Source organism: Periplaneta americana, chromosome 6, assembly GCF_040183065.1.
Source record: "Periplaneta americana isolate PAMFEO1 chromosome 6, P.americana_PAMFEO1_priV1, whole genome shotgun sequence".
NCBI lineage: Eukaryota > Metazoa > Arthropoda > Insecta > Blattodea > Blattidae > Periplaneta > Periplaneta americana.
This window is the reverse complement of record NC_091122.1, coordinates 152,198,949-152,212,728: the sequence shown is the minus strand read 5'-3', so window position 1 is coordinate 152,212,728 and position 13,780 is coordinate 152,198,949. Positions and strand designations below refer to the sequence as shown.

The window sequence follows — 13,780 nt, the reverse complement described above, 5'->3', positions numbered from 1 at the left end:
ATAAAAACTGTAATATATTTGTGTTCACATAAATGTAAAACTAAAAGACCAGACAATATAAGCTTGACAAAACCTAAATGTACCACAACTGAAGCTTATAATCACAGGTTTCATCCAGGATTTATAATAATATAACAGCTAAATTACCACATAATTAATTCGCTAATGCTCATTATACAAAAAAATAAATTAAAAATTATTGTTTGGGTAGGTAACATAAATTTAAATTCCTGTAATATCTGTGTTTTTCGTTTTCTCTTTTTACTTTTATTTTTTGTTAATTAATTAAATGCAGTCATGTTTTAAAATGTACGAGTATGTACTGTACTATTTCTGGGAGTGCTAGAGTGATTTTTATACATAGAAACAAAATGTATCTCTATTCTAGCAATAAAAAGATTATTATTAATATTATTATGAAATAACAGAAACGGTACGAGAGATGTAGTTGGACTGCGAAAGATACCTAGACAAGAATAAAGAAGTGTATGTGGTATTTGTGGGCATAGAAAAGACGTTTGACAGAGTGGATTGGAATAAACTGATGGGAATCCTGAAGAAAATTGGCGAGAAGAGTATGACAAGGATGCCCTTTATCATCTACCCTGTTCAACATCTGCTAGTAGGATTTAGTAAAGAACTGTTTTCAGAACACGGGAGGAGTGATAGTAGGAGGAAGAAGAATAAAGTGTATAAATTTGCTGACAATATGGCGTTATTAGCAGAAGAGGAGATGATACTAGGGGATATGCTACTAGAGCTACATGACAGCTGTGACCAGTATGGGATGAAGATAAATGCCAACAAGACGAAGAGTATGGTCATAGGAAGAAAAGAAGGTAAATTTGCGAATTCTAAATGAGGCAGTAAAGCAAGTGGACAGCTTCAAATACTTGGGATGTACTATAAGCAGTAACATGAACTGCTGCTAAGAAGTCAAAAGAAGAATAGCAATGGCAAAGGAAGTTTTTAACAGAAAAAGGAGCATCTTCTGCGAACCTGTGGAGAAAGAACTGAGGAAGAGATTAGTGAAATGCTGTGTGTGGAGTGTAGCATTGTATGGAGTAAAAACATGGACATTATGACGAAGTGAAGAGATGCGACTGGAAGCATTTGAAATGTGGATATGGAGAAGGATGGAGCTTGTGAAATGGACAGACAGAATAAGAAACGAAGCTGTGTTGGAAAGAGTGGGTGAAAAAAGAATGATACGGAAACTGATCAGAAAGAGGAAAAGGAATTGGCTGGGTCACTGGTTGAGAAGAAACTGCCTACTGAAGGAAGGAAATGGTGAACGGGAGTGAGTTCGGATCAGAAGAAGATATCAGATGATAGACATTAAGATAATATATGGAACATATTAGGAGACAAAGAGGAAGGCAGAAAATAGCAAAGACTGGAGAATGTTGGATATGCAGGTGAAGGACCTGCCCTGGACAGAACATTATGAATAAATAAAAGAAAAAAGATATTCAAGAGCAGTAAAGGAAGGAGAACATATAGCTGAAAGAAAGGTGAAAAGGGTAAAGAAACAAAAAAAGAAAAAAAATTGCAGTAGGTGATATTTTCAGTATCAGTTTTATGACAAGTCGTTGGTAACTTGTCCGACAGTAAGCATTTCAGCCAGGAATCCTCTGTTAACTTATACAATAAAATGTCCTGCAATTTATTATAATAAACGTTACTCATTGACAGTAATTATTTAAAGCACACAAATTCCCAGAGATAATGATAATGCTCTATTGAGTAAGATAATTTGACTTCAAGATTAATTCCAGATAGTAAAATATAAAACACTCTGTCAAATGAATTAATAATCCAGTTTTGCTCTCTGACAAATTTATCGAATCATCTGTTATGCACCCAGCGTGAGATGTGATAGGCTAATTATTTCAATTGTCAGATACGGACTTGTTTGATTTAATACATGCAGCACTCTGAGTGATTGAAGAGTAATTTCACATACAATTAAAATATTTTGTTTTGTACACAAATAAACTAGTGTGAGTACCAAAGCAGTTATTTATTGTATTAAGGTCATACTCATCATACAATCACTAATGCAATTAGAATGGTTTTAGATACAATCCGTTTATTTTATACATCAGTTCGCCTTATCTAGCAGCCCTGGTTATAGAAGAAGTGTAGCTTTAATTTTGCGGTAGTATGATTCTAATTAAGAAATAAATGTTTACTTTCGATGTCTTGGATTTTACTGTGTCAGTTATATAGGCCTAGTCAGGGACAGAAGTATAAGCACAGTCTAGTATACACAGTCACGAAACTCAATACGTAGGGAACATGCATCCATAGATAGTTGCTGACCACTAGGAGCGCTACTATCGTCTCATCACAGACAATACGAAATAGTACCGGCACCAGAGTGCTGCATTGGAGTTAAATCGCTCGCTTGAACTCGGTCGAATGTCGCACGCTCGAGTGAGATAAGATCGGTCGTGATACGCTCGTAATAAATAGAAGCACAGTACAAGGTCATCTTACCGACATGTCTTATCTTGTATGGAAGGCGACAGATAAGATACACCTATGTTTTGCTCACACGGTAAAAATAAGGCTTTATTTTCTGCGTTTATGGCAAACGTCTAATGGAACATACCAAAAGAGGAACATGAAGTTATAAGCAAAATGGTATGAAAAACTTCGATATACAGTTATTATTTCTATTAATCATTATTCAATATTTGATTTACCACATATATAATATAATAGGTCCATACATAGTGTTCCGCCTATATCCTGCGACAATAAAGAAATGTTTTACAAAATGTTATTATATAGCAGTAAATTAATAACAATATGAGTAAAACAGAGATAACGTCACAGAAAATATAATAAAACGAATAATCATGCTGCACAACTGTTACAGACGCAAAGACTGATACACTAATTATTAGAAATTATTATTATTATTATTATTATTATTATTATTATTACTACTACTAGAAAACTTGATACATTTCTTGCATTATCGTGATTGTGTTCTCCGTTTATAATGATTACATTTACATCCAATAACATCTATCAGATATGGCAAAAACAAAATCACTTCTGTGTGGGGGGGGGGGATATTTACCTACAACATTTATATTACATTTTAAAGCAAGTTTTGTAGTTGTACTATGGAGAGGTTAGTTAAACACTGCAAAGTTTTGAAATGATAAACATCTATGATGTTACTACACAGTTCATCACTGTAACAAGAACGAATATCTAACGGTCGGCTTATACCGTTCGAGGATTTATCGCTCACGACAATTTTACCCATCATGCATGTGCGCTACCTATCGGATTATGCTATGAACTACTTGGCGCTCGAGCGAAAACATCCGATGCAGATTTCTGACCGGCACAGTCTATTGTTCCTAGTACTCTCAACAACTCAAGCTTCGTGACTGTATATATAGACTGTGGTATAAGCACAGAGGAACTCCAAACATTAACTTCATGGTAACGTTTATGTACACAGTGGGTAAAAAAAACGGCACAACATTTAAATGGTTACACTCCAGTAGCTAATGATTTCACTTAAAAGTTTATTTCACAGACATATTTCACAGTCTTTGTAGAACGGAAAAGTACTGTAATATTTAACTTCTTACTATTTATTAAACAATATTTTTTTATTTTTTGTAAGGCTGTGTAAAATCGATCGTATAAACCGAAATAAGCATTATGGTCTTACGAGTTCAGCAGGCCAAGACGTTTGTTGTGCTATCATCATTTGTTTTCTTCGGTTCTGAGTTCTCATTTTGGGAATGGCTTGGCCTGCTGAACTCGTAAGATCATAATGCTTAATTCGATTTATACATTGTACGTATTTCATAACTTTATTTTTAAATACCTATATGAAAATTATCAAATTTTACATGGAAAAAAAAATGTTCGTGCAGTACAATGTTTTTACATAACTTATAATAGTAATATACGTTACAAGAGCGGTATGTTGACGTTTTCATGGTCGAGGAAAAAATTGAAAAAGCGAAACGTAGTTGAGTTTTTTAATTTCCGAGAACATGAAAACAAACATACCGCTCGTATATCGTACATTATTTTGTGCGAAGATCGTTTATTACATACCTGAAAGACGAATTTTTAATTAGTTGCAATGAAATCTCCATGTTGGTTTCTGTTTAATGACGGCAACTTCGGAAAACCAAAATATCTTTCTTCAACATTGTTGCTATAAAATGTTTTCTGTGTTTACTATACTACAGCAGGCCGTGATATACGTCTGTCTTCCCCCCCCCCAGTCTATAAATGCGAAATTAAAACAAACGGTAAGGTTATGTAATGATTTATTTTTCATTTTAATATTTTAACAATATTATTTATATAACATATTGCAGTAATGACATCGGCATCTGGAATCTTGTCGATTTTTTCACGACTTCCTTAATGTTACTTGTATCAGGAATGCAATAAGTTTCGTGGAGTAGTAGACTTTACTTAATTTTTGCAAATATTTAAAAACAATAATTAACATTGCAATTTAGGTGGAATTGCAGTGGTAAGTTTCCAATTTATAATTATTACTATGTTAAACGTCTCTAAAAATAATATGTTAAAAGCCTAAAGCAGTAAAATGAATGTCGCGCTTAAGCGGTAAGAAGAGGGAAATTGTTGTGTGTGTTACGTTGGGAATACTGAATGTGGTATTTCACACTTACCGCGTATTGGTTCTGTGCGGAAAACAAGCAAATACGCACGATCTCGCACAAACGTATTTTTCCATACAATCGATTTTACACTGCGATCTTTCACGCAATAATCTCTCAGAAGGGATATCATGTCCGTATCTTGCTAATCAATCGTTGTGCACTTGAAGCAGACCATTCTCGCTGAGCGTAGGTCCTTAGAATTTGATGGGCAGATAAATTAATGTTTAATGAAAATCTTGTCGTCGTTAGTTAAGCGACCCATCCAATTATCCGGCACTAGCTTTGCCTCACAGTTGCCAGATGCGATCGTACAATGTTTATTTTAGTAGTGAATACGGTAATGTACATTCATCAGTTCATAATTATTATAATATATAATAGCGAAAAATACTACAAGTTTTCGTAACCTTATGATAATTTATTTTTTAAATGATGGTCATGTGAGTCATGTGACGTGAACAGCAGTGTAATCAACGTAGCAACTATGAAGACGATGAAGTAGCACTCAATGATTTGACCGTAGGAACATTTCGCTTGCGTTTCGTGGAATCCATTGTGTAACAGCAGCTATTAGTGGTAATAGCCATGATACTATCTATCACTCGAATGAAACTTTTACGCGCTGCAAGAATACAGAATTTCACACTTTTCTGTTTAGACTCATCCAACACCCCTTCGAAACGGGCGAGTTCAAGTGGTAAATTTAAAGATATCGTCTCGCGAATTGTTTGGAAGGTTCAAGCGGCAGCTTACTGATGCTACTCGATCTACTCCAGGGACATAACGGGGTTTTCTGTCTATGTTTTCACGGGTGAACAATGTAAAGAGTAAACACAATATGCGGCATGTGCGATCCACGAAAACCACTCACATCTTCGTCCGACTCTTCTCTTTCGCATACATGACTTTTTTTTCCTTAGCCAAAAGTGCCGTTGTTTTGGTATTGCCGGTTATTTGAGTGCCGGATACGAGGGATTTTACTATATTAACAAAGTTTTGATATAGAATTATATCTATCCGGTTATTTCTCAGCTGTGACCTTTCGGATTTGGATGTAACGAAAATGTGTAATACAGAACGAGTCGGACGAATTGGAAACTGTGAACGTCGTATGCATAAATTAACTCCAGACTCCAAACAGTTAGCCTATTGTAAATTTTTGAAAACAAATTATTTAGTAACGAAGAAGAGAGAACTGCATTTCGCTACAACTTCTGTATTGTATTTGTCTTTTTCAGAGATACATGAGTGAATATAGCGGTGCCCTTCTCTAAGACCTTTAAAATTTAATGTTCATAAACCAACAGCAGACTTAAAGCTGAATCCTACGATGGCAGAGGACACAAAAGGAAGGAGAAGATACGGTCGACGGAACCGTCGTCTGAACACAGAACTGCTGGAGGCGGTCGAGGAAGGCGACGTGTGGAAAGTTGACAGGTAAGATAAATGAAAGGAATATCTCTCTCATCAGCAGAGGCAACATTTTGTTCTATATTTTAATGAAAATTTTCTTATGATCTTGGTAAAGAGCAGCGTATATATCCCTTACATATATTTTACATTAATTCATCTCTAAATTTTATTGAATGTGCATAATAGCAAAGTTATATCTATATCGGTACGACGTCTGTTCCGTCCAGTCAGTATAATTATATATAACATATTTTGTGTGATATATGCCCTTGAGTAATCGATAGAAATAGCACTCCACATTTTAATTAATTTCTTTCGTGTTTAGACTTTTCTCAACAGTAATCTCACTAGAGGTTTTGATTTATCTAGAGAAAATCAAAACTCGAGTGAGATTTAATTGACTATTACACGATTAGAAGAAAGTATAGTATAAAGATTAGACGTAACGAAGTACTCCAATACAATAAAATATTAATTGACTTACGAAAATACAAAAGCGTCTTCAAATTTGTACCATCTCAACACTATAAATATTACGCTAGTAGATTGCAGTAGTGTGTTATTATTAGCTCTTTTCTTGATATCAGTTGTGCAAACTTTGGAATCTTCATTGAACTCTGTGGAAGGTTACTGGTCAAGAAGGCTTTGTTGATTCAGTTTCATTTTTATTAAAACAGTTGCATTCCACTTCAATTATCCCGATCCCAGTAATCAATGTCACTTTACAGATTATTTTCAATAAATCTTAGTATTAAACAATCTCTGATACGTGACTATCCATAATATCATTTACAGCAGAAGCTATAACAAACATAACCTAAATAATATAAACAAGTGTTAGAAAAGTTTTAATTAGGGATGATGAAATAAACAAGAAACGTTTTAATTAATGATGATGAAATAAAAAATAAACATGAATAATTTTAAAAGAAACAATTATTGAAAGTACAATTTTCAAATTTGAATGTTTTAGTGGTTGGTGGTTCAGTTGATGTTATATTGGACGTGTGCGTAAAAGAAGTGAACTTGTTGATATACATGGTGTATCCCTCGACTTATTCAGGATTTCCGAATGGTGCTCTTCATATATGACCAGTGATCTTTATTAATTCTTGTTCTTGAATGCCAATGCGAGTCATATTTGAAAGTGCTGTGCATCGACTGGAGTGGTTTGTAATTTTCTGTTTTTTGACTTCCAGACCAGCGCAGTTTGAAATGTTGGCAAACAAAGAAACAAATGCTAGAGTAGTGATAAAAATAAACAAATGCTAGGGACGCGATAAAATTAAACAAATGCTAGGGACGCGATAAAATTGTGCGATAAGCAGCCATGATTGGTTGAAAGACGTCCTTTCGTACCGCTTTATTGGTCGAAAGTAGTGTGACGTAGTAAAAGTGTAATAGTCGTAATATTAGAGTAAATATTCTAAAGTATACATTTCAAAGTGGCATTCGTTTTCAGAATTCACACTAATCATTTCACGTGATCAAACAAAACACATTTTTAGGTTAGGTCTCGTGATTCGTAAACTGTTTAATCAAAGCAATGAATTTCATGTTGTCAGACGAAATACATTTTAATATTAGATCATACACTAATCTACTAACTACTAACATAATGTGCGAGAGGTCCAGAAAAAAAATATACTCTTACACAAATTATTGAACCTTTTAGAAAACACCTCCCCAACATAAAGATCAGATGTGGTAAATAAGCAAGACATCATTATTGTTAATACTATATTCTTATTATTATTATTATTATTATTATTATTATTATTATTATTATTATTCAAAAAGGCATACGACTCGGTTAAGAGAGAAGTTTTATATAATATTCTTATTGGATTTGGTATTCCCAAGAAACTAGTTCGATTAATTAAAATGTTTCTTAGTGAAACTTACAGCAGAGTCCGTATAGGCCAGTTTCTATCTCATGCTTTTCCAAGTCACTGCGGGCTAAGGCAAGGAGATGCATTGTCACCTCTACTTTTTAACTTCGCTCTAGAATATGCCATTAGGAAAGTTCGGGATAACAGAGAGGGTTTGGAATTGAACGACTTACATCAACTTCTTGTCTATGCGGATGACGTGAATATGTTAGCAGAAAATCCACAAACGATTAGGGAAAACACGAAAATTCTACTTGAAGGAAGTAAAGCGTTAGGGTTGAAAGTAAATCCCGAAAAGACAAAATATATGATTATGTCTCGTGACCAGAATATTGTACGAAATGGAACTATAAGTATTGCAGATTTATCCTTCGAAGAGGTGAAAAAATTCAAATATCTTGGAGCAACAGTAACAAATATAAATGACACTCGGGAGGAAATTAAATGCAGAATAAATATGGGAAATGCCTGTTATTATTCGGTTCAGAAGCTTTTGTCATCTAATCTGCTGTCAAAAAATCTGAAAGTTAGAATTTATAAAACAGTTATATTAGCGGTTGTTCTGTATGGTTGTGAAACTTGGACTCTCACTTTAGGAGAGGAACATAGGTTAAGGGCGTTTGAGAATAAGGTGCTTAGGAAAATATTTGGGGCTAAGCGGGATGAAGTTACAGGAGAATGGAGAAAGTTACACAACACAGAACTGCACGCATTGTATCCTTCACCTGACATAATTAGGAACATTAAATCCAGACGTTTGAGATGGGCAGGGCATGTAGCACGTATGGGCGAATCCAGAAATGCATATAGAGTGTTAGTTGGGAGGCCAGAGGGGAAAATACCTTTAGGGAGGCCGAGACGTAGATGGGAAGATAATATTAAAATGGATTTGAGGGAGGTGGGATATGATGGTAGAGACTGGATTAATCTTGCTCAGGACAGGGATCAATGGCGGGCTTATGTGAGGGCGGCAATGAACCTCCGGGTTCCTTAAAAGCCAGTAAGTAAGTAAGTAAGTAAGTAAGTATAGTACATGGCATTGTGTGATTTTATCCTGTTTTGGCGATATCTAGTTGGCAACACTGAAGAGACGGCCAAATTGGTCTTTTAGAAATTACTCTTACGTGATCCTCAGTGTAGTACGAGTACACTGCCCGTAACAATGTACTAAGTCCCACTGTCCAACTGGGTGCATCCCATAGAGTGTATTACGCCTCTAACATCCACTATATTATTTCCATCGCCCTCATAGAGCTGGATCTCGCTCGACTCTTCCCACCAATCTCATTTTGTATAATCAACCTGGGTCGCTATTCTTCATGCTCTGCATGATACTGTTGCATCCTGTCTTCCTCGATACCTGCGTTCCCGGAGAAGTAATGGCCTACATTTTCCTAAGTCATTTTTCTTCATTCCTTCGTAGGTTATGCCGGAGTCACTCCAAATCCTTTCTCTTTCATTGTGCAGTGTCAAATCATTTTCACGTTCATGCGAAGGCTTGTAATCCGTCATTTTTGGGAACATTTATATTGCTTTACAAGAACATAGTCTACTATTTATTGGTTCTCAGTTTATTATTATTATTATTATTATTATTATTATTATTACTAGCCGTACCCGTGCGCTCCGCTGCACCTGATAGAAATAAATATAAAGTAATTACATAATCAAAATAGCACGTTTGATCCAGGGACCATTCGTGTTATAGAGAAGGATAAATCGTTTAATATGTCACTTAATTTAAATTGTATTTAAATAATTAAAATGCGATCATTTTGGTCCATAGAGCACCCATTTGGTGCAGTGACAATTCCTTTAACATGTTTCTTATTTGTTATTACATACAACCATAGTTTAATGAATGTACAAAATAGCCTATTAAGTTTTCTGTGCATAAGAAGCTATTTTAATTTTACCTGTCCTCGATTCACTCAGAAGTTACTGTAATAACATTATAGCATTATGTCCATCTAAAGAAACTACACTTTCCAATAGTGAAATAATAATTAATTATACAAATCGGTTAATTTAGCTTTCGGTATTACTTCATACAAACACAGAAACATTCTCTGTAGGCTGTGTTTCATAGCTTTTGATTGTTCTTGTCCAAGGCCTCTTATAGACGTAGTCATTTATTTTCATTTCATTACACCGCCTTAGATGGCATTGTATTTTAATTTTAAAACTCATTTAACTCATTAGATATAATAATAATAATAATAATAATAATAATAATAATAATAATAATAATAATAATGATTTATTTTAGCTGGCAGAGTTAAGGCCGTAAGGCCTTCTCTTCCACACAACCAGCAAAAAGTGTATATACATATGCATGAACTTACAAAGAATTCAACAATTTGATTTAGATGAGAGTTACATATATACAAGAGTTATTTACGAATTAAACAACAAAATACTGTGAACTATTAATTAAACACTGAAATAAACTGTGTAGCAGAATTAAACTAAAATACATAGAATGTTAATATATTTCAAATTATATTAGATAATAGAAAGAGATTATTATGAGACAATTTTGAAAATGCAGCACAATCAGGATGATGTCTGAAGAAAAAAAGCAACAGTGTAGTCTGTAATATTTTAAATCAGTATGATTGGAGTGAAATGCTAATAAGGTTATCTTTTAAGCTGTTCTTAAAGGTGTTTGTTGTCTTGCAGCCCCTAATACTTTGTGACAAGGAATTCCATTGACGCGAGGTGGATATTGTAAAAGATGAGGAATAACAAGATGTTCTATGAAGAGGTATATTTAGCGTGCCACAGATAAGTGATCTGGTATTTACGTCGTGGTTAGAGTATAGATAAGAGAAACGAGACGAAAGGTAATTTGGTGTTGAGGTGTGCAGAATTCGAAAGAGTAAAGACAAAGAGTGTAAAGTTCTGCGTTCTTTAAGTCGGAGCCACGAGAGACTTGCGAAGGACGGTGATATGTGATCATATCGTCGGATGTTGCACACGTATCTGATGCACATATTCTGAGCTCGCTGTAACTTGACTGACAGTTTAGAACTTAGATCACTTAACAAAACGTCACAATAATCGAAGTGCGGCATTACTAGGGTTAGTGCGGCATTACTAGGGTTGCGGCATTACTAGTTTCAGTCCTATCAAAATTTTTCAAGGAATAAAATTTATCAAAAACCATTTTTAAAGACACTTTGGTATGTAACATATTTCATAAAAATCAATAATAAGAGAGATATTTCGATTTATTTAATTCAGGCCTCCTTATAACCCCCCTTTTAAATAACGTATTTTGAATGTCATATAGCCTAAAATCTAAGTTACAGTGAACTTAATTTATATTCCAATTTTAATATAAATCGGTTCAGCCATTATCGCGTAAAAGGTAACAAACATCCAGACAGACAGACAGACAGACAGACATACAAACAAAAATTTCAAAAATGCGATTTTCGGTTTCAGGGTGATTAAGTATATATATTTGGACCAATTATTTTCGGAAAATCAAATATTACCAGAAAAATTTCGGCTACAGATTTATTATTATTATAACTTATTATTATTATTATTATTCTTATTATTATTATTATTATTATTATTGTGTACGCAGGATACTTATTGGTTCAATATGTATTATTTCTTGTAATGTTTGTCCATAAACCGCAGACTCAGACTAGTGGCTCTTAACTCCTGTGTATTCCCGGTGCTAACATACGGCTGCCAAACCTGGGCCCTCACAGAGAGGCAAAATTCAATCCAATTCAATTTATTTGGCCATTAGACATACAGTTTTAGGATTCGTCAGAATACATTGAAAAAAACATTTAAATACATTTTAAAAAACACTAATAACAGAAACAGTAAAATTTAAGTAATACAATGAAAACATGAAATAATTTGAAACTTTTAAATTGAAGAAAACTAACTGAATTGCAATTAAACTTATTTATTAAAATACAATTTCATACAAATTTGTGTTGAAAAACTCAGCAACAGAATAAAAAGGATTATTTGATAACCAATTGTAAAATCTACTTTTGAAACTATTGATTGGTAATTTATAATATTGACTTGGGAGCTTATTATATAATTCCATCCCCATAATTAAAAAGTTTATATTGCTCTTGTGTAATCTACAACATGGAATATTAATTTGTTCACTATTTCTAATTTCATGATCATGTATATTGGCCACTAATGAGTAACTGTCGATATTTTGTCGAGTGTAAAGTACTAAATCATTATATATACAAATTTATGATTGTTAAAATCCGTGATTGTCTGAAAAGTGGCCGACAATGTTCCAGATAGTTTGATTTACATAAAATTCTAATGACCTTCTTTTATAAAATCAAGACGCTTCCAATTTTGGTTCCGTTTCCCCAGAAAATTAGGGCATATCGAATTATCGACTGAAAGAAAGAAAAGTAGGCACATCTTAAATAATTTTGAGAAACGCAAGTAGTTACTTTCTTTAGCAAATATAAAACTCTTGATAGCTTTGTGCATATGTATTCGATGTGCTTATCCCATGTTAGACTGGATGTACATCGAAATATGCCAAAGGAAAATGGAGAGGAAGATAGTTGGCGTTTCACTGAAAGACTAGGTCTCCAACACGGCGCTGCAGAAAATTACAGCTTCTGAGAACATCACACAAAAAGCCCTCATAACGAAGTGGAAGTGGGGTGGTCATGTAGCAAGGCAGCAACAAGGCAGATGGGCGCGAGAAACCACCATGTGGGACCCGCACATAGGAAGGAGAACACAAGGCAGGCCAAGAAGAAGATGGGCAGATACATTCAAGCAGCAGCTGGGAGGAAACTGGTCAACTATCGCCCGCAACAGGAACGAGTGGAGACAGATAGTGAACAAACTCATATAGAACTAAAATTCGACAAACTTAAGTGTATCTCACGTAGTGAATGTGAATGTAAATATTGTTCACGTGAAATAGCTCATCATGTGAACCACACCAACCGAGCTTCCCCTCCTGTAGGAGGCCCTAGCCCTTCATGGGACACAGTGGCTTCATTCATTCATTCATTCATTCATTCATTCATTCATTCATTCATTCATTCATTCATTCATTCATTTAATGTTTGTATAGAGAGTGATGGCGGATTAAGAACTGGAATACATCTAATCCGCCATGACGTGAACAAAGATTGATGAAATAAATAAATGAATAAATATTGGTTCTCAAACCTTTTACATGTACTAATGAAAATTCACAATTCGAAATGGTGCAGTGGAACAAGTGGACAACTTCAAATATTTTGGGTGTATTATAAGTAGTAACATGAGCTGCTGCCAGGAAGTCAAAAGGACGATAGCAAATGGCAAAGGAAGCTTTTAATAGAAAATCAGCATGTTCTGCGGACCTCCGGAATAAGAAGTAAGGAAGAGACTAGTGAAGTGCTTTATGTGTAGTGTGGCATAGTATGTGTAGAAACATGGACATCACGACGAAGTGAAGAGAAGCTACTAGAAGCATTTCAAATGTGGATAATATGAAGAAGAATGGAGCGTGTGAAATGAACAGACAGAATAAAGAATGAAGCTGTCATAGAGAGAGTGATTGAAGAATGTATAATGCTGAAACTGATGATCAGTAAGAGGAAAAGGAATTGGCTGGGCTTCTGGCTAACCTGACTACCGAAGGATGCACTGGAAGTAATGGTGAACGGGAGAATAGTTCAGGGCAGAAGAAGATATCGGATAAAAGACCTATAAGTGAAACTTGATTAATATATTTCAGTATTATTATTGTATTTATCCTGGTAATAATGAATAGTTTGACCAGTA

The 13,780-nt window shown here is 34.5% G+C and overlaps 1 protein-coding gene across 2 annotated transcripts in view; it reads left to right on the top strand.

The window, feature by feature from the left end:
• The window catches only part of LOC138701934 (transient receptor potential channel pyrexia-like), a 101,078-nt gene that overhangs the window by 46,034 nt on the left and 41,264 nt on the right, over window positions 1-13,780 (top strand). For both annotated transcript variants that reach the window (XM_069829306.1, XM_069829305.1), the window contains exon 2: window positions 5,918-6,116. In XM_069829306.1, the coding sequence (XP_069685407.1) occupies window positions 6,010-6,116 (107 nt within the window). In that variant the 5' untranslated portion in view covers window positions 5,918-6,009. The remainder of the gene's footprint in view (window positions 1-5,917; window positions 6,117-13,780) is intronic.